Source organism: Cavia porcellus, unplaced genomic scaffold (genome assembly GCF_034190915.1).
Source record: "Cavia porcellus strain 051 isolate PalLab524CR breed Dunkin Hartley unplaced genomic scaffold, mCavPor4.1 scaffold_25, whole genome shotgun sequence".
Taxonomy (NCBI): domain Eukaryota; kingdom Metazoa; phylum Chordata; class Mammalia; order Rodentia; family Caviidae; genus Cavia; species Cavia porcellus.
In genome coordinates, this window is record NW_026947508.1 from 54,099,478 (window position 1) to 54,126,333 (window position 26,856).

General features: G+C 38.3%; 1 protein-coding gene across 14 annotated transcripts in view; it reads left to right on the forward strand.

Moving 5' to 3' along the window:
- The window catches only part of Fggy (FGGY carbohydrate kinase domain containing), a 511,054-nt gene that overhangs the window by 323,872 nt on the left and 160,326 nt on the right, over nucleotides 1–26,856 (forward strand). For 13 of the 14 annotated variants that reach the window (XM_063236600.1, XM_013146222.3, XM_003464041.5 and 10 more), the window contains one exon: nucleotides 9,614–9,721. The exons of the other annotated variant lie outside the window; for it this stretch is intronic. In XM_063236600.1, coding sequence (XP_063092670.1) covers nucleotides 9,614–9,721 — 108 coding nt within the window. The remainder of the gene's footprint in view (nucleotides 1–9,613; nucleotides 9,722–26,856) is intronic. 14 annotated transcript variants of the gene reach the window in all.

Below are 26,856 nucleotides of genomic sequence, written 5' to 3' on the forward strand. Positions count from 1 at the left end.
GCTCAAGTACCCAGTGTGGAACTTAGGAGGAAAGGCTGGGTTTGGAATAAAAATGGGGCAGGTTAACAACTGTCATTGCATATGAAGAGTGGATGGGCTGGCTCCAGGAAGTGTAAGAAGTAAAAGAAACACATGAAAGGATCTGGGAGAGGAAGAAGAGCCTACCAGAGACACAGAGCTCATGCTTGAGCTCAGAGTTTTGAACTCAAACTTCCACTGACCCAAGTAGGATAATCCCACTTATCCACATTGTACCAGCCAAGATGTAAGCATACGTGGTTGATGAGATTACCCCATTTGCAGATGAAATATCTAAGTCTTAGCAAGACTCGAACTTACATGACCAGTAAGCAATCTAATTATAATAACCTAGGGTTGACTGACTGCAAAGTCTGTGCTCATATTACTTCATCTTGTTCACTGTCTTGAAGGTAAGACATGGCTTTATCTTCCTTGTTCACAGAAGAGGCAGACATGTTAATAGCTCACTGCAACTGAATTAGAAAAGGGCAAAACTAGAGGTGAATGTTAAGAGCCCACATTTATAAACAGATCTCTCTGTTCTTTTTAGTACTGAATCTGGGAGTTAGCAGGAATGTGTATAAATGGTTTTTCTCTGTTAAGATGATGGTACAGTCCCTCTAGAAGGACAGATGAGCCACCACGGAAATACCCAGCCCCACACATGCCTGCGGCTACTCTCTAAAAATCCTGACCTGGCTTGAGACATCCAAAACAAAACCTCCTGTTCTTTCCCAGGACAACTGGCGCCTGCAGCCTGCCTGTTGCCCCTGCCAAAGGCTTAGGCCAGGCCAGCCTCAGAATGACATGGGGAGGCAGAACAGATGGAGCTGGAACAGCTCCTTGCACTGCGCCAGTTATTTCTTCCAGAAAGAGGTGTGAGCAGGCATCTGGACTTTGTCATGCTGTGAAACTGGATGGGAGCAGAACCTTAGATGGAACTCAGTCAGTGGTAGGCACTCCGGGAACCAGCATGGGCAGAGGCATTAAGATAAGAAAGAACCCATGGAAAGAGCCTTCTGATCTTGGGCAGTTTGTTTATCTTCTTTGTTTTGTGTCATCTGCTGTACTCAGGCTTGGTACATTGGCTTTCTATACTATCAGGGAAACTCTTTAAGTCTGAATGCATGTATGTGTTCACTAGTCACTTAATACATGAGTGATCCCCCAGCTCATCTGATCTCTAATTCCTGCCAGATTGTAAGCCTTAGAAAGACAAGGTTTCTTGTCATCACGCAGCACTGACACCCAGCCTTCCTTGTCTTCTCATGCTTAGGACAGTATTTTGAGGTCAGCATGCATCCAACAGATATTTACTGAATATTTATTGAGCTAATGTAAGATATTGAGAGTAGTCATTACATATAACCCAAGAAGTTGTCACTTAAAAAAAAATAAGTAAGCGTAGCCACATATTAACAAAGTGATAGAATGAGCAGGTACTTGATGGAAGTCTTCAGAGAGAGCCCAAATCACAGAAAACCTAGTCACAGTCTTTGTGGGAATAGCTTGCTGGAGAGTTCTAATTGACTTGCTGAGATGGAGCAACTCGACTTCTTAGAATCTTAGAAAATCTTAAAGATAAGAAATATTAAGCAACTCAGAGACAGTCTACTTATGTTGTAGATGAGAGCAATGAGGTTTAGAGAGGAAATTACTTGGCCCCTGAAATTACTCCTCTTCCATTTACTAATTATTTGACTCCCTACAGCTTAGATTTTTTCTTTTGTGATCTTATATGTAATGCCTGCTGTCAAATTTCTCTTCAACCTTACTGTAGCAGTTGACGTTTTTTATTGTAATTTTGGGACCATTGCATCATCATCATCATCACCATTGTTATTTTACATTATTACTTTTACAACATTGTTGTTGGTCTCAGTTCCTAGCATACAATATACAGCAAATATTTTGTTATATTAGGAGTTTGTAAAATTTTATTTATATCACACACAAACAGTATGCCAAATGTCTAACTATAATTTTAGCCATCCAAAAATGAATACCTATGTACTCACTACCCATCCTGTAGAAGAGGATATTGCTAGTATCTTTTTGCTATACTGTTTACTTCCAGTTTTTGTTAATATAGGACCTTACAGTCCCATAGGGATTTTAGAATCAACTGGTTTGTTTCTACAAAGAAGCTGTATGGAATTCTGAAAGGGATTTCATTGAATCTGTAGATAATTTAGTGAATCATTGACATCTTAAAAATATTATCTCTGATTCATGAATGTTTTAGTCAGCTTTCCCATTGCTAAGACACAATGCCTGATATCTATAACATAAAGGAGTAAAGGATTGATTTGGCTCGTGGTTTCAGTCCATGATCAGCTGACTCCAGGCAGGAACTCTAGGTGGAAGGATGTCACAAAATATGCTTAGTTCATGTTGGCCTAAAAACACAACAGGGGGAGGAGAAGGGGCAAGGAACAGACATAGACCCTTATGTCATGCCCCTGTGACCCACCCAGGTACACCCAACAGCGTGCTTTATTAATCTTGAAGATTCCTGGGCCTATCAAGTTGACAACCCATTTCAGCCATCACACTGAGCATGATTTTAATTTTCTCTAAAATGTCTTACAGTTTTCACAGTATAAGTTCTGTATTTATTTTGTTAAATTAATAGCTCTATATCCTCTTTTTGATACAATTCTAAGTAGAATTGCTTTCCTAATATCATTTTCAAATTATAATTTGCCAGTTTATGGAAATAAAATAGATTTTTACTTTAAAAATTAACTGATTTCTTATTCAATTTTGCTTACTGTTCTAGCTTTCTGAGGTAGTTTTGATTTTTGACTGAGACATATCACATAATAAGCTATCCTTTCAGGTTTTAGCATCTGAAAATATGATATACTCTACTTCTATATTATAATTAAAAGGACTGCCTAAAATAAGACCAAGGGCAAATATAAAACCTCCTTCCTAGCTCTGGTTACTTTGAGCTGTGGTTGTTCAGTCACTTGAGTGTTCCATCATGCAGTGCTCAGTTTCACGAGAGCAAATGTTTATTTGGTATTTGACATGGAATAAACTGTCTCATTGTTGTGCAATAAGCTTTCTCTTTTTGGATCATAGAGTAACCTCCAAGCCAAGATAGCCATCAGCCTGGGAGGAGCTTTCACAAAAATATTTTCAAATATTTAGGTTTACTGCGAAGGATTAAAGAGTATATAAATACACAAATGTGCATTCTCTAATTCCCTCTTCCTCAAAACAAACTGTTACTCGTTTCCTTTAAAAGCACAGGGTTTGGGAAAGATTGGATGTTCTCTTTGTCTCATTACTTTACTTGGAATGTCTGATGGGAAGCATGTGCCATGCCAGATGAATGAGCACAGAAAGGCATCAGCTCAAAATTGGCTGTGCGCAGAGCCAATTGAGATCCACTGTATGCTAGTGAAAGCTTACTGGAATGATACCAGACACTTCCTGTGAATCTGGAGGTGAACTGGGCAGATGTGGGTCCTTCCTGAGGAATCTGTGGGGAACAGAGAACCTGTGGATGGGTCTGAGGACAACATCTGCCTCAGCTCTAATCCCTGCCCCATTACTAGCTCTGTGACTGTGGACAACTTAGACCATCTCTTTGAGCCCGCTCTGTCTGGTGGGGCTCAGGATTCTTGAAGAGAAGGGTGCAGAGCACAAAAAGAGGTGGTCTGTTTATCTGTCCAAATCCTGAGTTATGAACACAGTTACAAATATGGACTACTTCCAGTTTAGGGCAGGAGTTTCTACTGTTAACACGTGGCAGAATTTTCACTGGTAAAGACAAGTTGACAAAGATGAGGACCAGTTAGTGTGTACTCTTTATAGCTCACACACACAAACACACCCACCTGAGTAAATTCTGTGTATGTTTTATATCTTAATTCATATATCATTCTCTGAAACTTTCTCTGACCCCTAGGCTAGATTAGGAATCTCATTTCTGTGCTCTTGTAAGGTCTTTTGTGTCCCTTCGTTAATTTAGGGTATAGAAACATACCCTATGTAGGTGAGGTGTTTTGATTAATGCTAGTTTTATAGTAACTAGCCATCTCAGTTTTGTTGGGGCTCACAGGTTTTCAGGATGCAAGACTTTCAGTGCTGGAACTGGCACCAGGCTGGCACCCCACGTGTCTACCACAGTTCTCCTCCCTCTGGATAGTGTGCTCCAGGAGAACAAGGTCGTGCTGTGTGTCTCTAGGCCTGACAGGTATCTGGATCATGGTAGGAGGTCAGGAGCATCCACTGAACTAGTAAAGAAAAGGATGAATGTGTTGAACTACTTTTCTTTGGAGGCCTATTTCTCTGAGATTGTTACCCTTATTTTTTGTTAAATGCCCACCCATTTTTAATAAATTGCCCTTATTTGACAAAGTTAAAAACGGACATTTTTATATTGTTTCCTTGTTTTTCTGAACTCCTTTCCTATTTGGAGGTTGAAAATACTACAAAATTGAAAAATTTTAGTGGAAAAGAAACTAGAATAAACTGGTACCAAAGTAAATAAAGAAGGTCTATCTGTATGGTAGACCATAAAGTTCATGAAAGCAAAAATCGTGGATATTTAGTTCTCTATTTCTAGATTCTAACATAGTAGCAAGCATGTAGAGTAAGACCTGAAATAAATATTTGTTGTATAAATAAATGAGTAGATTCTCTGCTTAGCTTGCAAGACCTGCTACAGTAGACCTTGTGTGCCTGACTCTCGTTACCTCCCTACCTTCCAGATAAACCTTTCCACACCTATAAATGTGACTTTAGCAGCCATGCCTGCTGAGTGGAGGAGAAGCAGATACTGCTGTGAATCAAAGAATGCATGGCCCACCACTACCTGCCCTGGCTTATCTCTTTCACTTTAAAAGGGCACTGTGGCCTGCTATAAGGACACTGCAGCATTTCAGATGCTGAGATTGCTTCTCTCATGAGGCTTTGTTCGTGAATGCTTGGTCCCTTTTTTCTAGCTTACTCCCCAAACTAAGCTTTTGTCCCTTTTTCTAAGAAGCCACCCCTGTATCATTCCCCTGTGAAACGTAAAATCAGAACACACTATAGAAAATTTATTATCTTTCAGAAAGAGCAGATTGTGATCAGCAAGACATGAAGTGATGAGAGGCCGATGCTTAGCAGTTGGGTTATCCTGCAATTTATAGAGCATGAAGAAGAAAGCACTGTGGACTTCTTCCTGATTTCTGTTTGGCTGTTAGTGTTCTTTTTCTGATGGAGTGTAGACAGAGCAGAACTGTGTAAACTCTTTGCCTATAGCTACTAGTTTAATTTCACTGAGTCATGCTGACAAGGATGTGAAGCTTACATTTTAAATTCATTAAATCATTCTGATGAAAACATAAAGCTGGCATTTTGTGCTTATTTATTGTGGGAGCTAGCATTTCAGGAAAATTAAGATGACTAGTTACGATTTGGCTACTTAGTTATGGGTAATTGGGCCTTGGGGTACCTATTTAAGCTGCGGTCTTTTTTGTATTTTTCTTTAGCACACTTCTCAACCCAGAGCCCTCTTAAAATTCTATTTTGTTTTTATCATACAGTGGATCAAACCGTAGTCTGTGTATACATCTGTATAGTTCTTCCCTGCATCAGAGCTTTTCTTTCTCTTTTTTTTCTTAAAGGGAAAATTCTTTCTGAGTCATTATTTTGTTTTCACCCTCAAAGAATATGCTACTAACTGGCTAGGAAATATTTTTAAAAAGAACAGGAGAACATGGCAGACAGATAACAGCAGCTATGGAGGCTCTCTGAAAGACTTGGCTCAGACGTCAGGAATGGTGCGGAGTAAGGAGACATAAGCCGGTGGAGATATGCTCTGCTGACCCAGGAATGAACTGGGCTGAGAGAAACCAACTTGGAATGCAATCCTGGTGCTCGAACAGGAACAGAAAAGCCTCAGTGTGGAGGCTGGAGCCCGCACCATTGGAAGCCGCGATTTGGGTTTCCCGCCACGCAGTGGCTGGGTCTACATCGGCTAGGCAGGGAGAGAGACGTGCGGAAGCTCTGAGAATGGGAATCTGCGAACAGAGTCGAAAACAGGATGGGCAGGGAGCCGTGCACTGACTTGTGGCGAGGTGAGTGAGAGAAACTGACACTCTACCACAGTTTGACTCCAGCGGAGGACAATCTGGGACTGGGCAGACTTGCGGGAGCAGGGCGCTGTGACAACTTCAGCCACATATCCTCCTCTCAAGCGGGATTGGTGAGAAGTGCCTAGCCTACATGACGCTGCTGGTGGACCCAGTAGGCTGGCCCAACCCAGATCCCATAGCCTGAGGGTGGCCTGGAAGGGGGGGGGCGCGTAGGCTGCCTGGTCTGGAACTTCCTGGTGTGCTGCGGTGGGCAGGAACACCTAGCCGGCGCAATTCGATCAGGCTGTGGCTGACAGGGAGGGAAGCTGGGCCTCCTATATAAGCTTGCATATATAAGGAACAAAGAATATGGGAAGAGGCAGCAACAAGAAAGGCTCCTCGGCCCCTAATCCTGAGAAACAGGTAATAGCGGACACCACACCAATAGACATAAAGCGCCATCTAGAGAGCCTCATAGATCAGTTCAGGAATGAAGTTATTAATGACCTGAAGCTAGAAGTAAGCAGAATAGTTAGAGAAATGCTAAGCACCACCCAAGAAAAAACGGATGGTGGAATGGAAGAACAGAAAAAGAGAGGAGAATTGTTTGATGGAGAAAATAGAGAAAGAATAGAATACGTGAAGCAGGTTCAAAGGGACTACCAGGAAACTAAAAACTCTATCGAAAACTGGCATAACAGCTTAAAAGGAACTAAGGACAGACTATCTGAACTGGAGGGCAGATTTGTAATATGGGAGAATGAAATGAAAAACTTCTTAAAAATAACAAAGAAACAAACAGCAATAATACAAAGACAAGAAGATGATAAGAGGAGCCATAACTTAAGAATTAAGAACATAAAAGAAGAAGTAGGGACACAAACAAATGAACTACAAAAGCTACTCACAGAAATAATCCAGGAGAATTTTCCTAATTTAGCAAAAGGTAAAGATACTCAGATGTATGAGGCATACAGGATCCCAGCCACCTACAACCCAAACAGAGCAACACCCAGGCATATAATAATAAAAATTCCAGAAATTCAATATAAGAACAGAATATTAAAAGCTGTCAGAGACAAGAAACAGACCACTTACAAGGGAACACCCATCAGAATTACAGCAGATTTCTCTGCACAAACCATCAAATCACGAAGAGCGTGGGGGGAAATAATTCAAGTGTTGAAACCTAATAACCTCCAGCCAAGATTGAGATATCCTGCACAACTGTCCCTGGAAATTGATGGAAAAACAAGGTGCTTCCAGGATAAAGAGGAACTGGGGTAATTTGCAACCACCAATTCAACTCTACAGAGAGTATTGCAGGATATTCTAAAAAAAGAAAAATACAAAGAGTCCAGAAATAGTGGCAGGGAGGCCACAATGAATGGAGCAGAGAACAAAATGAAGAAGACAAACTGACAACTAATGACAGAAAAAGAGCTCAACAGAAATGAGGCAGAGAAGATTGGATGATAGGAACAGCTATTTTGGAGAAAATGACGTCTTAATAGGTAATACTGATTTAGTATCATCTTGTTTTGAAGTCTCATCAAGCTTTTGTTCTTCTGTCTCCATAGGTCCAAACAGTTTGTATCTTATTGGATTTTATTATGTATGATAGTGTAAGCAAAAACTTTTAAAGAGAAGGAGATTATACAGAAACCATTGTTCATTTTCTGTTAGTTGATTCTAAATACCCTGTAATGCTGTCATTCTCTTAAATGGTTTTACATTGTTTTGATATATTTAATGCTACAGTATACGAAGTTTGTACTCAAGGATTTCAAGGAAAGAGACAATATGGTAACTACTTTTATGTCAGGATTATTTTGTGGTGAAACACTATTCTGCTTAAATGGTTATGTTTTGATCTGCGCTGTTTTGCTGTTATGCCCTCTTTTATCTCAATCTCCACTCCATTATTTTCTTTTTTATTTTTATCCTTTTAATTAAGGGAAAAATAAATAAAAATAGCAGGATATATTATAGTAACCCACTTTGACTTTCCATTATCTTGATTTAAAGCCCTGTATTACTCTCACCATCTTGTTTTTGACTGATGTCCTCCTATTCTGTTTTGCTGGATAGTATCAGGTTCGAAAGTTTAGGCATCAGCTGTGAAGATAGTGAGATTCATTATGACGCCCATTCTCGATGACTTTTATCTATTTTTGAAGACCTACAATGTCTCCAATGTTTTGGTTTTGTCGGTTTTGTTCTTTACTGTGTTGTTCAATTTTATTATAACTGATGATATAGGCAATTCTATTAGAGGTAGCAGAGGCATTATGGTAACCATTGTTGATCACCTTGTATTATGTTTTTACATTATCTATTATGTCCACCCTTTTGATTTGATTGACTCTGTTCTGTTATGTCACATTTGGTTTTACTCTCTTCCAAAAAAGTAATAAGAACCGTGAGAGCAATAAAACCCAAAATGTGTAATTGTCATTGTACAAAAGAGAGGAAAAGGAAGTGCTCTAAACTATATAACTGCATGTATATTTAAGTGTATAAGATAGAAAATGGTATCACTGAGTTTTATTGGATCATTGAACAGAACTGTTTGCAGTATCATTGTTGGAATGTCCACTTTACAAGCTTTAATTTTGTGACTTGAACAATTATTTCTAAAATGACAATATGTAATCCATTAACTAGTGATTTCCTACTGTTTATTTTTTTCTGTAAATCTGTATAACTTGTACCTTTTCTCTGCTTTTTTTTCTCCTTAAATAAAATTTTTTTTTAAAGTTACAAAAAAAAAAAGAAAAAAAAATGTATCAGTTATCTGTTGCCACAAAAATGCTAGGTAAAATACAGTAAGTCTTAGTCACATATTGCAGTAGACATGTATTTTTACTCACAAGCTTGTTGGCAGGCTGAGTGATTCTGATACCCTCAGTCAATCAGTTGCTCTCCAGCAGGGTGGACTTGCTGGTCTTGCCTGGGCTTGCTCCTATATTTGGTACATCATCTTAGATCACTGCGCTGATCACATTTCTCATTCCAGGTATAACTTATGGCTGTGACAGAGAAGCAATACAAGGGTAGAGTAGGAAGCCTTGCAGCAGGAGTAGGCCTACAACAGTGGACAGAGTTACGTCTTCCTTGGCAAACACGTCACAAGCTTCCCAAATCCAAAGGTTGGGAGATAGACCCACCTCTCAATGGGAAGAGCTGAACATCTCATTGTGAATATAGAAAAGGTAGAGAATAGAGACGAGTTTTGCAAAAATTCTGCCATGGATAATTGACCAACAAAGAAATGTTTCACCAGTTGCTTTCTATAATGGTCATGTTTTCTACCTTGACATCTAAATGGTTTCATCAGAAAGGTCTCCTAAGATGGAGCCATGATCTTCCCTAAGAGAGTGAGTTCCCTGTCACAGAAGGTATCAACAAGAAACTGAATTCCCTGATCATGAAAACATCAGTAAGGGGAAGGATAAACCTTTTTCTAGCCCTGAAGGTCAATGTTTTCACATACTGTACTTCTTTCTTTTCAGATCAGCAGAGGCCCGATTTTTGTACCAGGTGTATGGGGGCCTTATTTCTCAGCCATGATCCCTGGATTCTGGCTGAATGAAGGTGGTCAGAGTGTTACTGGAAAACTGGTAAGCTGACATTCTATTGGTAGGGTCATGAATATTCTTACATGTTGACCAACCCCTTCTGTCACATCACCCTGCACCCCGGATCTAGATTTGGAGACTCCCAAGTGAGAGTTTATGTTCTCAGTGTACAGCCTGGTGTGGTACAGACACATGTGTGCCCATGCATGTGTGTATGTGTGCTAAAGTGCCAGATAGTGCTCCAGGCAGTGGTGACTAGCTGTCCATTCTTCTCACCTGATCTTTCTCAGAGAAATGAAGGTGATACTCTATTGTGTAAAGCAGCACTGTTACTTCCCGGCCCAGATCCTTCAGTGGTGTCTGATAGCCTGTAAGACATCGTTCCTGTCATTTCACCTTGTGGAGTTCTTCAGGTCACCTTAATAACTTGACTTGCCCTTTAGAACACAACTCTAGCTCTTATCACTTTTATTCTCATTGGTTTGCTAACCTGCTTTTCTGCTCCTGAAAGGTAAGAGTCTAATCAAAGTTCTCTTTGTATTCAGCTTACCACCTAGCCCCCAGAAAACACTTAAAAATTTGTTGATTTATTACTGTGAAAGTGAGAGAATAGTGTAAGTAGATACAAGGTTAGGAAACTCGGTGAGAAAGAAGGCATTTGTGCTGATCCATAAAAGATAAACAGAGGAACCAGACAAACAAAAGTGTGTACAGGCTTCTAGGCAGGGAAACACAAATAAAAAGTGAAAAATAATAAGGTGTATTTGAGGGAAAGTCCCTCAAATAGTCCACAATTTCAGTTGCGGCATGAACAATAAAAGAGAGCAGGATTATGACGGAGCCATGACCGTGTCCCATGATAGACAGAGAAAACTCTAAAACCCAGCATAAACAGTGGCCACCTGTGAGTCAGGAGTTCAGCCCACTTTCCAGTGAGGTCCAAAGGTGCCCAGGAAAGACACAGTAGTGATGCCTGTCATCCCAGCAGTCGGATGCCTGAGCTCAAGGCCAACCTGGGCAACATAATGAGAACATGTCTCAAAACAAAATAATAACAAAGTAAAGATAGAGTAAGAATAATAATGATAGTACTAATAACAATAGCTATAGCTTTTTGAGTACTTTTTCTGAAGAGTGATTTATGTTCATAATCTTTTAAATCTTGAATGCTAGTTATAATAATCTCAATACCTAATGTGATTTCCAAGGTTTGGTTCCTAACTTTAATTTCAGGAATTTTCATATCCATATATTATTACATGATTTAATGCTCTCAAAAGTCCTACAAGATGGAGTTACTTGACGTTTTTTAGTAGTATCTAGTATGTAGTATTATGTAGTATTTTTCAGTTTTTATATTGATATTAGTACAGGTATGCATTACATAATGATTACACTCCTTGTGGAGTGTACATACATATAGGTACTAATTCCTTTTTCATCCCCTTCCCTTCCCCTCCCTCCATACTCTCTTGATCTGCTTTGCTTTTGCTAAAGATATCTAAGTCAGTCTCTGTCTCTGTCTGCCTCTCTCCTCCTCCTCCTGTCCTCTTCTTCCTTCCCCTTTTTCTCTTCTTCCTTTTCTTTTTCTTCTTCTCTCTGCCTCCGCTTGCTCTCTCTTTTGCTATCTTTTATTTGCTCTTTATTTATATTTTACATTTAGCCTTGTGATACTTGAGCCTGTGTGTCTGATTTATTTCACGTAATATAATCTCAAAGTACATCCATTTCCCCACAGATGGCTCAGGTTACCTGTAGGCATCTGAAGCTCTGGTCGCCAACATGGCCTGGCGGGGTTCCGGAGCCATCATTAGCTCTTTGTGTGGCTCTGTTGCCACTCTTCCTTACTGTGTGCTGTTTCTATAATTCCTGGCCACTGGCTTTGGGATGCCCTGTCCTTCTGTAGGACTCTGTTACCTCTTTCTATTATTTGTAACCAAATCTTCTCTAATAAGCCACATAAGAAGGTGGCTGCTTTGGAAGCACTAGGCTTAGCCTTAGGATGTGACACAAACACTACCACAGCAGTGGAGGAGGAAAGGAAAAGGAAAGAGAGAGAAAGAGGAAGTAAAGAAGAAGCAAAGGTAAAGAGCAAAAAAAAATAATGAAAGGAATATATAAACTGTAGGTTTGAAGATTACTTGCCTCGTTTTTCATTTTAAATGTAGATCTCCTATTACAAGCAAGTGCTTCATTCAAAGTATGTAAATGCATTTGTTCTTTTTTTTTTCACCAGTTAATAGATTACATATTATCATCTTAGAGATAGTTGCTTAAGTCACAGTATCAAAGCATACAAAGTGGACATTCAAACAGTGAGACTGCAAACAGTTGTATTCAATGATCCAACCAAAAACATTAATATGGTCAGCTATTTAACACCCCTAAACACACTTGCTGTTGTATCCTTTAGAGCACTTTTTTTCCCTCTCTTTTTTACAACAAAATTTACACATTTTGGGTTTTATTACTCCTTAGTTCTTATTACTGTTTGTGGGGGGGAGAGAATAAAGTGAAATATGGCAAAACAAAGCTGTCAAAACCAAGGATACACATAGCACATGATGTAAAACAGAGTACAAGGTTATAAACAATGGTTATCAACGATGTCTCTTGTTTCCTTAAAAAGAATTGTCTATCTCATCAGATATTATAAAGTTGAACAAAACAGTAGAGAACAAGACCAATAAAACTTAAGCATTGTAAACATTACAGGACTTCCAAAGGAGACAATAGTCAAACCAGAATGGGCATCTTAGTGAATCTTATTGCCTTCAAAGTAGTTGCCTATACCCTCAAACTTGATACTATCATACAGAATGGAACAGAGTCTAATCAGTCAAAACAAGATCGTGGGAGTATTACAGGACTTCAAAACAAGTTAATAGGAAATCAAAAAAAGTTACTATTATATATCCTGCTAATTTTTAAAATTTTTCCCCTTAATTAAAACAAACATAAGAAATAACTAAATAATTTTTGTAAAGAATAAGGGAGAGATTGAGATAAAACAGGACATAACAATATAACAATACAGGTCAAAGCATGACTGTTTCAGCAACCTACTACTTCACCACCAAATAACCCGACTTATTAGTAGTTACCATACTGTCTGTTTTTTTCCTTGAAATATTTGAATAAAACTTCATATACTATAGCTTCAAATATTTCCATATCAAGAAGCCCAGAATAAAGCCTTTCCAATTAATAAGTGAAAACTTTATAAGGCTTCAAGGCCACATAATGGGGAATCATGATCACCACATATTTTTATATATTTGAATCATTACTTATATTCGGGAAACTATTCGGTAATCACACATGCGAGATTGATTTATTTCACTTATGAGTATGGTCTCAAGCTGCACCCATTTATTGATAAATATCTCAGTGTGATCCTTCTTCATACCTGAATAATACTCCATTATATAGAAATACCACAACTTTTTTATCCATTCCTCAGTTGATGGACACTTGGGTTGTTTCCAAGATCTGGCGATTACAAATTGTGCCGCTATAAACATAGGTGCACATATATCACTGTGGTATGATGCTTTCAGTTCTTCTGGAAATATGCCTAGAAGTGGAATAGCTGGAATAAATGGGACTTCCAATCCCAGCTTTTTAAGAAATCTCCTGACTGATCTCACAAAGGTTGGACCAGTCTACACTCCCACCAACAGTGTAGGAGAGTTCCTTTTTCCCCACAGCCTCTCCAGTATTTGTTGTTGTTGGTTTTCTTGATCCTGGCCATTCTTTCAGGAGTGAGATGGTATCTCAGTGTGGTTTTAATTTGCATTTCTCTAATGACCAATGATGATGAACATTTTTTCATGTATTTATTTGCCATTTGCATTTCTTCATCTGAGAAGTGTGTATTCATCTCAGATGCCCATTTTTGGATTGGATCTTTGAATTTTGGGGGTCTGAGTTTTTTAAATTCTTTATATGTTTTAGACAAGAGTCCCTTGTCTGAGAGAGAGTTCACTAAAATCTTTTCCCATTTTGTGGGTTTTCTTTTCACTATGCTGGAGATTTCTTTTGACATACAGAAACTTTTTAATAAGAAGTGGTCCCAGTTATTGATTCTGGGAAGTATATCCCGTGCGGTTTGAGTCCTGTTCATGAATTCTCTACCTACTCCTATGTCTTCAAGGTTTCTACCCCATTTGTCTTCCAATAGATTTAGTGTTTCTGTTTTAATATTCAGATCTTTGACCCATTTAGATTTTAATTTAGTACATGGTGATAGACATGGGTCTGGCTTTAGTTTTTGGCAAATGGAGAGCCAGTTTTTCCAGCACCATTTATTAAAGAGACTATTGTTCTTCAAGTGAACCTGCTTGGCTCCTTTATCAAAGATAAGGTGGTTGAGTGTGTTTGTAGTTGTGGTTGTATCTGCTAATCTATTCCGTTGATCTTCGGCTCTGTTTTGATTCCAATACCATGTTGATTTTACTACTGTTGCTTTGTAGTATACCTTCAAGTCAGGGATTGTGATGCCTCCTGCTTTGCCTTTGCTGCTTAGAATTGCCTTTGCTATTCTAGGTCTCTTCTGGTTCCAGACGAATTTTAGGAGTGATTTCATTAGATCTATAAGGTATGTTGATGGTATTTGTATTGGGATTGCATTGAATCTGTATAACAGTTTTGGGAGAATGGCCATTTTCACAATGTTTGTTCTTCCTATCCATGAGCAAGGGATGTGTTTCAATTTTCTGAGATCATCTTCAATTTCTTTTTTCAGTGTATCATAATTTTCACTGTATAGGTCTTTTACTTCTTTCATAAGAGTAATTTCTAAATTTCATTTTTTGCTTAGTAATGTGAAGAGTGTAGTTTCTCTTACTTCCCTCTCTGTGATTTTGTTGTTCGTGTATAGGAATGCTATTGATTTCTGAGTATTAATTTTGTATCCAGCCACATTACTGAATTTATTTATTGTATCTAAGAGTCTTTCAATGGAGTTTAGGGGGTCTTCTATGTAGAGTATCATGTCATCTGCAAACAATGATAATTTAACTTCTTCTTTTCCTATCTTTACCCCTTTTATTTCTCTTTCTTGCCTAATTGCTCTGGCTAGTACTTCCAGTACTATATTAAATAGGAGTGGTGATAAAGGACATCCTTGTCTTGTGCCTGATTTTAAAGTAAAGGCTTTCAATTTTTGGCCATTTAGTATGATGCTGGCTGTTGGTTTGTCATAAATGGCCTTTGTTATATTGAGGTAAAGACCATCTATTCCAATTTTCTGTAAATTTCTTATCATCAATGAATGTTGGACCTTATTGAAGGCTTTTTCTGCATCTATAGAAATGATCATGTGATTCTTACTTTTGGCTTTATTGATATGGTGGATTACTTTATTGATTTACGTATGTTGAACCATCCTTGCATTCCTGGGATGAATCCCACTTGGTCATGGTGTATAATCTTCTTGATGATTTGCTGCATCCTATTTGCCAATATTTTATTGAGGATTTTTACATCTGTGTTCATTAGGGAGACGGGTCTGTAGTTCTCTTTTTTAGTTGGTTCTCTCTCAGGTTTTGGTACTAGAGTAATATTTGCTTCCAGGAATGACTTAGGAAGGATTGCTTCCCTTTCAATTTCATTGAATAGTTTGAGGAGTGTCGGCATTAGGTCTTCTTTGTATTTCTTGTAGAATTCTGCAGTGAATCCATCTGGGCCTGGGCTCTTGTTGGTGGGTAAGGACTTAATTTCATTTTCAATTTCATTAACAGAGAATGGGCTATTCAACAGTTTTACATCCTCTTGATCTAGCTTTGGTACTTCATATGTTTCTGAGAATCTGTCTATTTCTTCTGTGTTATCAAACCTTTGGGAGTAGAGGTTTTCGAAATAGGTGTTGATGATCTTCTGTATTTCTATTGGGTCTGTAGTGATTTCACCTTTTTCATTTCTTATTGCATGAATTTGAGCTTTTTCTTCCCTTTTTAAAATAAAGTTGGCTAGGGGCTTATCGATTTTATTTATTCTTTCAAAGAACCAACTCTTTGATTCATTGATTCTTTGGATTGTTTTCTTTGTCTCTATTGCATTGATTTCTGCTCTGATTTTTATAATTTCCTCTCTTCTTTTGGCTTTGGGCTTGACTTGCTCTTCTTTTTCTAGCTGTTTGAGGTGTAGCATCAAGTTATTTATTTGTATTCATTCTGTTTTCCTGATGTGGGAACTCATGCAATAACTGAGCATGGCTTTCATTGTATCCCACAAATTCCAGTAAGTTGTATCTGCATTTTCATTTTCTTTTAGGTATTGTTTAATTTCTTCTTTAATTTCTTCTGTGACCCACTGATTACTCAAGAGTGTGTTATTCAGTTTCCATGTGTTTGCGGGATTTTTGCAGTATGTTTTATCATTAATTTCCAATTTCAGAGCTCTATGATCCGATAACATGCAAGGAATGATTTCAACTCTTTTGCATTTGTTTAAATATGTTCTGTAAGCTAATATATGGTCTATTTTAGACAATGATCCATGTACTGCTGAGAAGATTGTGTATTCTGATGTTGTTGGGTGGAACATTCTGTATATGTCTATCAATTCCATTTGTTCACATGTGTGATTCAGTTCTCTTATTTCTTTGCTCATTTTCTGTCTGGTTGATCTGTCCCTTGGTGTCAATGGCAGATTAAGGCCTCGTGTTACAACTGTATTACTGATAATATGAGTTTTCATTTCTGTTAATAGTTGTTTTATATAACTGGGTGCTCTGGAGTTTGGTGCATATATATTTAAGATAGTTATCTCTTCCTCTTGGAGTTTTCCCCTAACGAGTATGTAGTGACCTTCTTTGTCCTTTATGGTCATTGTTGGTTTAATGTTCACATTGTCTGCAAACAGAATGGCTACTCCTGCTTTTTTTTCTTTGGATTCTTGCTGCATGAAATATTGTTTTCCATCCTTTGACTTTCACTCTGTGAGTATCCTTCTGGGTTAGATTAGTTTCTTGTAGATAGTATATGGTTGGATTTTGTTTCATTCTGCTACTCTGTTTCTTTTGGTTGGTGCATTGAAACCATTTACATTAATGGTTATTACTGTTAAATGCTGGTTTATTGTTGACATTTTATCTCTCTGCTGTTGCATCTTTATCTTTCTGTTCTGTTTAATTATCTGTTTTGCTTAATGGGTTTTTCCTTTGTATATCCAAACTGTCTTTCAGTATTTTTTACAGCGTTGGGTTTGGTGTTCATGAAGTTCTTCAGCTGTTCTTCGTCATGGAAGTATCGTTTTTCACCATCAAATTTGAATGATAGTTTTGCAGGATACATCAGTCTAGGTTGGAAATCATTTTGCTTTAGGATATGGAATACTTCACTCCATTCTCTTCTTGAATTTATTGTTTGTGCTGAGAAGTCTGCTATGATTCTGATAGGTTTTCCTTTATAAGTGATCTGTCTTTTCTCTCTGACAGCTTTTAATAATCTATTCTTGTGTTGGATTTCTGGAATTGTGATTATTATATGTCTGGGTATAGTTTTATTTTGGTTATGACTGTTTGGAGTTCCATTATGTTTCACTGATCCTGATGTCAGTTTCTGATCTCATGCTTGGGAAATTTTCAGCTATTACTTCTCTAAATATCCTCTTGACATTCTTTATGTTGTCTCCTTCTTTTTCATTAATCCCTATCATTCTTACATTATTTTTCTTGCATCATCTTGCAGTTGTTGAATTACTGTTTCCTGATTCCTTGTTACTTTTAAAAGATCTTTCATTTCCTGTTCACTAGCTGCAGTCCTGTCTTCAAGGTCTGAAATTCTATCTTTACTTTCATTGAGGCGGTTTTTACAACTTTCAGTGGAGTTTTTTTATTTCCTGTATATCTCTGTGCATCTGCATTATGTATTCTGTTTGTTTCTTATATTGCTCATCTAGGGATTCTATCTTTTTGTTTAGTTCCTCCAATTTTTTATCTGTGTTTTCTTTAGATATATTCAGAATCTCTTTCATTTCTTTTATCATTTCTTCTTTTACCTGGGAGATTATTTCGAGTTTGAATTTCTTTAAAGCTTCCTGGAGTTGCTTGTTAATTTCAATAGCTATTGTGTCCGATATTTGAGGTGAATGGCATATATTTTCTTCTATATACATTGCTCCTAGGGTTTCTTGAGATAGGCTGGAGGCTTGAGGTTGTAATTTGGCCGTTCGTTTTGTCATTTTCCTATATTTCTGTGTTTCCAGTGTTACTTGAAAGCTTCCTCAGGGTCTGTTAGAAATCCCCTTCTATATTTGCAGCTCCTGAGACTCTGGCACCCCAGTACCCCACGCCACTGGGCCTGCAGAACCAGTGGCCCTCCTCTGCCTGTTCAGAACTCCGCAGTTCCAGATAAGCTAGGCCTCAGGGACACTGTGCGCCCACCTGCTGTTGGAAGCTCCACAGCTCTCCAAGTGCAGCAGGGATGCGGAGGCGGATGTAGATGCCTCAAACCCACCCCTCCACTTCACTGCACCCGGAAGCCTGGAGGGACCCGAACAGTCTGGGCTTTGGGGAGAGTGTGTTGAGCACTCACCACAGGCTGCAGGGCCTCTGGAACCTGCGATGCTGCACTGCCCACTGAGACTTTCACAGTCCTCCAGACACATGGGGAGGCTGATGCAGGCGCCCCAGATCCGCCCAGCCCCTCCTCTGTACGCTGATGGGGAGGTGTGGGAATCCCAAACAGGCTGGGCTCTGGGGATAGCGTGTGCCCACCCACCTGTTGGAAGCTCCACAGTTCTCCAAGTGCAGCTGGGGTGGGGAGGTGGATGTAGAGGCCTCAAATCCACTTCTCCACTTCACTGCACCCGGAAGTCTGGAGGGTCCCAAACAGTCTGGGCTTTGGGCAGAGTGCGCTGAGCACTCATCACAGGCCGGGGGCCTCCTAGGATCCTCCCCTGCTTGCTGAGATATCCACAGTCCTCCAGACACATGGGGAGGCGAATGCAGGCGCCCCAGATCTGCCCAGCCCCTCCTCTCAATCGATTTGTTCTTTTAAAAATTTTTCATCTAGTTATCTTCAGGAATTAAAGACAAAAAAAGCACAGGCTCTCTTGTGGTTCTGAGGTACTTGTAATTTCATTTCACCAAGAATTAGGCTCCCTTTCACTCATGTCATTTGTTTTCATTCTAATGTTTGACCGGCATAGTGTGCTTGATTTTAGTTGGACCACCATGTTCCTATCAAGGATATCTCATGATTGCCAATTCTCCAGAATAATCTTCAAAAAGCATGGCTTTTGCTGGATTATTTTCAGTGCTATGCCTTCACTGCATCCAGGTGCTGAAACTTGTTTGTAGCTACACCTTGACTGTCCTCCCTCTAGTCACTCCTCCATCGTTTTTGGGGCAGGAGTTTGGTAAGGGAGGACAACACAAGTTCTAGTCCACCTCTGTGAGGGTGTTAGCTTTTGGGGATGATTGGGCTTTTGGGAATAAAGGGTCACCTTCAAATTATTTGGATCCTGAATTCAAATTTAAGATCATGAGTCACAAGAACAAAATGCAAGTTGCTGTGTACTCTTGAAATTTTAGGATTTGTGTGTTGTGAGTCTTTACCTGCCTCCTTGCTCTTTCCAGGCTGGGCTAGCTGCAGAAAGCCAGCTTGCAGTGTGCACAGAGCTGGGCCCGTTGTGGAGGTGGTGACTTCACCCATTCACTCATTTACTCATTCTGTTGAGTTACAGGGATTTCCTGATTAATTATCCTGGGACAGGAAAAAATTAGGTCTAGTAGTTGTTCACCATCAAATAAAAAAACTGGACACTGAGCTAATAATTATAATTTATTATGGCACATAAAAATAGATTGTACTATGCCTGCAGTCTACCGGAAAGGTGGGACCTGACATCTAATACTTGTTATGTGCCAAGCACTTGTTAGCCCCATGAAGACATTATCTTGTATGGTCATCTCCGCATGTAGTTACAGTCACTATTATCATGTCAGTTTTAAAAGTGAAGAGATAATCTGAGAATGGTGAAGTATCATCATAAAGGACTTCTAGCTAGTTACAAGTGAGAGAACTACAACCTATCTGCCTTTGGAGGCCCCTCATCGGTCTAGAACCAGATTTGACACTTAAGCAGCACCATTTTTTCACTTTTTCATATGACTGTCTTGTAAATTTGAGAAATAACTGTTGTCAGGCATTTTGACCTTCTTGTCAAGTGTTTGGAATCACATACAGCTGGCAGGCTTGGTAGGGCCACGAGAGACAAATGTGGTGTCTCAGGTTGGATGGGGTCTACTGTAGACTTGAGTGTGTCCCTTCCACCCATGCTTATTAGCTGGAATGACTTTGCAGATACACAGACCAACACTGCTCAAGCACATGTCTTATGTAGTAAGGTCTGCTCTGTCTTTCCCTATACCCTCTTGGATTCCTCTACAGCTGTCTAACGGGAATCTTTCCCATCTTTCCTCCATTAATCCTGTTCTTGCCTTACAGCAAAAACAGCCTTTCTAAGACACAGATTTAGTCCTTTCACTACTGCTGGCTTTTTAGTTGACTGCAGAATGATTTCTAAACTCTTTCAGAGTGAATTTATTTAAACATGCAATATTTATTGAGCATTTCCTATGTTCCTATGTAAAAAAACAAATAGCAGAGAATAAAACAGCCCCTCTGTCCCTCCCATTCCTCCCAAAAACATACCCTTCCAAGCTTACATTCTATAGGAGGAGACAGGTAAATGTGTTTCATTTTGTAGTATGCTTAAGCACAAATGGCAGTTTATTTATTTATTACTTTTATTGTTACATGTTTGCAATATATAATAATTACATTCACTGTAGGGAACTGGAATGTATACATAACACATTTTAATTCTTTTTTTCTCTCCTCTTGATCCCCTAGCATTATTTGGCCAGCATTAGATTAATTTATTTATCTTATAAGACCTTATAAAGTTATCATATACATAGATTAAAAATCAGGTAGACCAAAAACATATAAAACACTTTATAGTTCTTTATCAAAATACACATTAATATACATTGTATGTGCTTGGTTACAACTTTTTTTCTCTTTTTTCCTATTATCTTTTATTTCATACCTTATTTATATATTGTTTTTCATATAAGAAACCATGTACTATCTAAGCTTTTGTGTCTGATTTACTTCATTCAATATTATAGTCTCAAGCTCATCCATTTTTTATAAATGACTAGAACTTATCTTTCTGTTCAGCAGAGTAGTACTCCATTGTATATAAATTTCTTTATCCATGCGTCTGTCAGAATATGACACATTCATTTGCAAGTTTAGGAGAAGAATATGCCAGGGCCAGGGAGCACCCAGTGCAAAGGTTCTGAGGGGTGGCCTGCTTAGGGTAGCATAGAAATGGAATGTAGGCCACATGATTGGAACACAGAAAGCTAACAGTTGTAGAGTTCTAGTGCAGAGACATAAGGGGCCACCTCATTGGCAGGCGTGTACTTCTATGCTGAGTGAAATGGGAAGTCACTGAAGAACAGTGAGCTGAGGAGTGATGTGCCATGACTTAGGTTTTTGAAGGATCAGGGTGATTACTCTATTCAGAATCAACACTGCAAGATGGAAACAACAAAGCCACCAAGAAGCTGTTTCAGTAAGCCAGCCAGCTGAGGTAAGGATGCAGGTAGTGTAGCTGAAGAGGTTGGTCAAGTTGTGGATTTATTTTGAAAGTAGAGCCAACAGAATTTCTTAGTGGGCTGTATGTGAACTATGAAGAAAAACAGAGGTCAAGGTTTTTGAGATTAATGTTTCTATCAGTAGAGAAAATGGATTAGATGTGATGAAGTAGGGGGAAGCAGTGAAAAAATACTCCCAGCTTCCTAATTGTAATAACTGATAACCTTCTCAAGTTGATCCTCCATTATTTATCATCTTGGTAATGAACACCATCATTAATATTTTTGTAAAAGCCAAAATTTTAGGATGAATTTTTGACTCTTCCTTTCTACATCCAATCCATCAGTAATTCCAGTGGATTCCTCCTCCAAAATGTATCAGCAGTTCATTGCTTTTTTTCTTTTTTTATCTCCAGCTCTTTAACACTGATGGTCAACCCGCAGTTGTCTATTGTGGTCTGTAAGATGCACATCTCAGTCTTGCTTTGCTATCCAGTCTTATATTTTTGATTTTCATTTGGAGTGTTTAGATTCTTCATATTTAATGCAAAAATCAGTAAGGCTAGATTTACATCTTCAATTTTGTTATTTATTTTCTGTGATCACTTCTCTGTCTCTTATAACTGTCTTATTCTGGATTAATTAATTATTTATCAGTTTATATAAACTATAAAAAACTTCCACTTCTCTAATTGTTTGTCAGCCTCTCCCAGACCTCCATGGTGTGGTAGTCATATGTGTGACATCCATAAATGCTAGAAATCTGACAATACAAATCTGTTATCTTATTTGCTTTAAGCAGGGTTTTGGTGTACTCAGACTGTTACAACAAAGTACCACGGACTGAGCAGTTTAAGCAACAGACATATATCTTCTTTCTGATCTGGAGGTGACAAGTACATGACCAGAAGCTGCAAACATAAGGCTCTCTTCCTGACCTGTACAAGGGCAACTCTCACTGTGCTCTTGCATAGCCATTAGTCAGTGTGTGTGTGTGTGTGTGTGTGTGTGTGTGTGTGTGTGTGTGTATGTGTGTGTGTAGGGAGGGAGGGAGGGAGAGAAGATGAAGAAGAGGAGGAGGAGGAGGAGGAAGAGAAGATTATTTCTTTTCTCATAAAGACACCAGTTCTGTTGGTGACTTTATTAAATTTAAATTATCTCTATATAAAAACCCAGTCACATTGGGATTGGAAGTTCAGTGCTGGAATTTTGAGTACACACAACAACATGGGGTCATGCATCTTTTTATAGAACTTCTAAGAACTCAAATATGATTTTCCGCATTCATTACTTAATTACTTTTCACTGCTTTTTATTCACTTCTTGAAATTTAAATTTCCGCCTGGATTTTTCTCTTGACTGAAGAGCTTCTTCTAGCATTTCTCATACTGCTGACCAACTGTAAAAAGACATTTCTTAACCTCGAAATATTTATTTTATATTGAAAGATGATTTTATTCACTAAAGAATACATGGGTGGCAGAATCTGTTTTTCCTTCAGCATTTAAAATGTCAGTATTTGGGGATTATTATTTCTTATGCCAGTCACCATTTCTATCATTCTTCCCCACTTGTATAATTTGACAACTTCTCTGGCCGCCTTAAGAATTTCTCTTAAGCTTTAGTTTTTATTATCATGTTATTCTTTGGATTGATGCTTCTTGAATTTATAAATTGATACCCTTCACCAAATCTGAAGGAATTTGGGGCATTTCTATACCTTTTTCATCCCATTTGCTGTCTTGCTACTAGATTCTAATTATAAATATTAGAAAACTTTGGTTGTGGTCCCCTGGGCTTTTATAGATGCAGGGTCATTTGATGTTTTCCCCAGTGTACACTCTTGTTAATGTCTTTATTCTCTCCCTCTCTCTCTTCCTCTCCTTTTCCCTCCCCCTCTCCCTCTCCCTTTTCTCACCACACCACCTCACTCTCCAACTGTATTTTTAAATTCATGACAGCTCTTTTGTTTATTGTCTTTCAAACCCCATTAGACCTGTCTGCTGTATATTTATTTTAGGTATAATTATCATGCTAGAATTTTCATTTTTAGTATTTTATTCATTGCTATTTCCAGATTATTAATGTATTTTTTTATATCCTTGAGTATGTTGTTAAACTATCTGCTTTAAAATCCTTGTCTTCTAATTCTCGCATCTGGGTCATCTCAGATGTGATGTCTATTAAATGTCTATTGTCTTAAATGTGGATAATATTTTCCTATTTCTCCATATGTCTACCAATTTGAGGCCATATTGTGAGCACTGTGATTAATATATTCTAGGGACATTGGTTTATTGTTATTCCCCTGAAAAGTATCGATTTTCTTGATTTACCAAGAAATTTATTTGGCTGATTTCCAAATTGTAGGTCTCTTATAGTGAGCAACTAGTGACATCTCTGGCAAATTCTTTTTTTTTTTTTTTTTCCGTGATGTTTTGAGAAAGGGTCTCACTATGCAGTTCAAGCTGGACTTAAACTCACTTGGTAGCCCAGGCTGGCCTTGAGCTCATACCACTCCTCTTGCTTCAGCCTCCTGAACACTAGGACTACAAGTGTATATCATCATGCCCACTCTGTTCGTTCTTTTAGCCTTTAGATAGGCTACTTACATTGTTCCTGTGTGCACATAATTCAGGGTTGTCAAAGATGAGCTGGCATTTGTATGCACAGTGCTGACCTCCTTTTCCATGTTCTCTCATTTTTGAAGTTTCTATCCCACTCCAACTTATTTTCTAGGTTCTATGATTTCTTGAATTCTGACCTTACATTTCTTACCAGGAAGATTGCATATTTATATCTGAGTATTTGGTGTGGCACTGATTAGTAATATCCTTAGGCCAAAAACTGGAGAATCAGCAAACAATTTCCTTCCTTTCATGTAGTGAATGTTCTCTAGTTTCCACCTCATTTTGGCCACTTTCCAGTGTCTCTTAAGAATTATTTGCTGTATTTTGATCAATATATGTAACTCTTATCAATGGGAAAATTAGTATGATTTGAACTGTTCAGCCACTATAGGGAACAGAGTTCCTGAATTTTTCAGTAAAATTACTGAAAAACTCCCTCATTAGAACACTTCTATGTCTCCCGTTACTCTTAGAGTGAAATCTAGAGCCTTCACTGTAGCCGCTTGCTACCTCCCCACCTTCGCTACGCAGCTTTCTTCCTTACTGGCTTCTGTGGCTTCATAGGACGTCGGATGCTCTCTCCCTGTACAGAACCTTCCTCTCTGCTTCTCTTTACTTGGAAATTGTTGACCCTTACTCTTTTTTATGTTTTAGCTTAGTTTTAATCTTCAGTGAGCTCTTTTCTGCCCCTTCTTTGTAAAATTATTGTCCTTCCATGGTAGCTTTTCATTTCCTTAAAAGCACTAATCACTATCTCCCATTATATTTATTATATAATTAAACTTATTTTTTTTACCATCTTTATCTTTTAATAGATAAAATCTCAATGGAAAAGAAGCAGTGCATCTAAATTGCCAGTGAGTCCCCTGTGCTTACTCTGTATGGAACAAAATGGTGCTCAATTAATGCATGTTCTATTAGAAAGGTTCTTACTAGTCTGAACTGTACTTAAATATTGGCACAGGTATTTTCCTTTTGTAGGCAGAGCTTATTTTTTATTTTTCTTTGTATTTTTAGTATTTAGAATGATGCATATTATAAATTAACCATATATCACTGTTAGTTTCATAAACAAATGAACTAATTAATTAACAAATTAAAAATACCAAAGCTACCAAATTTGATGGTGAATAATACTGACAGTAGTATCTATTAAGTCAGGATTTACCCATTTACAAATAAAGTTGCTCTGGATAAAGCTTCTGTTAAAACTATGAAAAGAAAAACACAAGAGTTTATACTGTCTTTCTGGAGTGTTTCCTGATCACAGGAATTTGTTCACTGTTGAAATGCACAATCTTTTCCAGTAATAGAAAAAGATGTCTTTGCTGTACTTTCTTCTTTCCTTAAATTTTCAAGATAGAGATCACACAAATGTTTTTAGTTTCCATTCTATATAAGTAAAGAGTTTAAAGATGGTTTAGATTTTTTTAAAAATGATATAGGTTAATTTAAATGGTAATGAAACAATTGAAAAATCATAAACATTTCTCTAAACCTAAGGATTTCTACTAGCAAGGGAGAGTGAGCAGCACCTTTAAGATGAGTAAATAAAACTGACTTTACTTAGAAAGAAAACACATCCTTCAATAAGATAACTTTGTTTCACTAAGTGACCATTGAATTTAAGTTTCTTAAAATAAATTGTAGTTTGGCATTTATTGTGTTTTCTTTCCCTTTCTTTCCTTGCCAATAGTGCTAATCTCCTAGGCAGTGTAGCTCTTTATACTAACTTTTACACACATGTGTCATGCTATTTATTAAGTGCTTCAGAGAGAATCATAATCAGCCATGCCTGGGCTCACACCCTGAGCAAGGCTTCGTTCAGATCTCATGACTCTTTTCCTGTTCTCTCTGCCATAGGAAGGATCAAAACTCAGGTGTCTAAAAGAGTCAGAGAGAATGTATAAGGAGTACTTCTTAACTTCCACAGAAAGTTGCTCTTGCATCTTTTTTTTTTGGTCTTTTTTTTTTTTCCTTTTTCTTTTCTTTCTTTTTTTTTTTTTTTTTTTTTTTTTTTTGTTTATCGGTACCAGGGATCAAACTCACGACTGCCTGCTTGCAAGGCAGGTGCTTATGCCGCTGAGCTAAATCCCCAGCTCCACATTTTACAGTAGTGTAGGGCCTGATCCCTTATTCCTTCTTTTGACAAAGAAATGGCACAGAGAAACAGATTTCTATTATGAGTAAAGCATTAGAATGGCAATCATGAATTGATAAAATTGATGTTTGTCATGGGGAGTGGCAGGGTGTGGTGAAGCTTTTCATATCTGGAGCAACAAGCTTTGGAGAGCTGGGCTGTCACTCAGCACTTAACTGTTGCAGGAACATATGGGCAGTTCAGTTGATACAGGTGAACGAAACTGCCAACTCACTAGATGTCTGGTATGAGTTCATGTTCTCTAAAATCGAAGAATGAATTTTAGGAACAATGGAGGTTAGAGCAGAATATATTTTTTAAGAGAACAAAAGCTTCTGTCTGACAGAAGGGGTCCTGAGTGGGTTGCCAGGGACTCTGTCTTTTCTAGGGAATTTTATAGACTAAAACCAAAAAGTGAGACAGGTCTAAGTTGGGGAAAATAGGGGAATGCACAAGGTGGGCATGAGGTGGGACAGAACTATGGTCAACCAATAAGATTAACCAAGTAAAATTGATTAAATTGGGGACAAATGGAGAAGTGAGTCATGTAGCAAGCAGGAATGCCTAAAGAACAGTGACTCTTCCTGTAGGAAGTTGGGATGATGACTCTTGGCTTCCTCGGGGTGATAGAGACCTATTTAGAATATCAATTCCTGATGCTTATCCTTAGGATGTATGTGGGTACATTTGATTTATCTTTTGTCTTGAGATCTGGCCCACAGCGAGAGGTGTCTGTCTCCCCCACAGCTGAAAGGTATTTGACCTTCTCTACTAGCTCCTTAGAGGG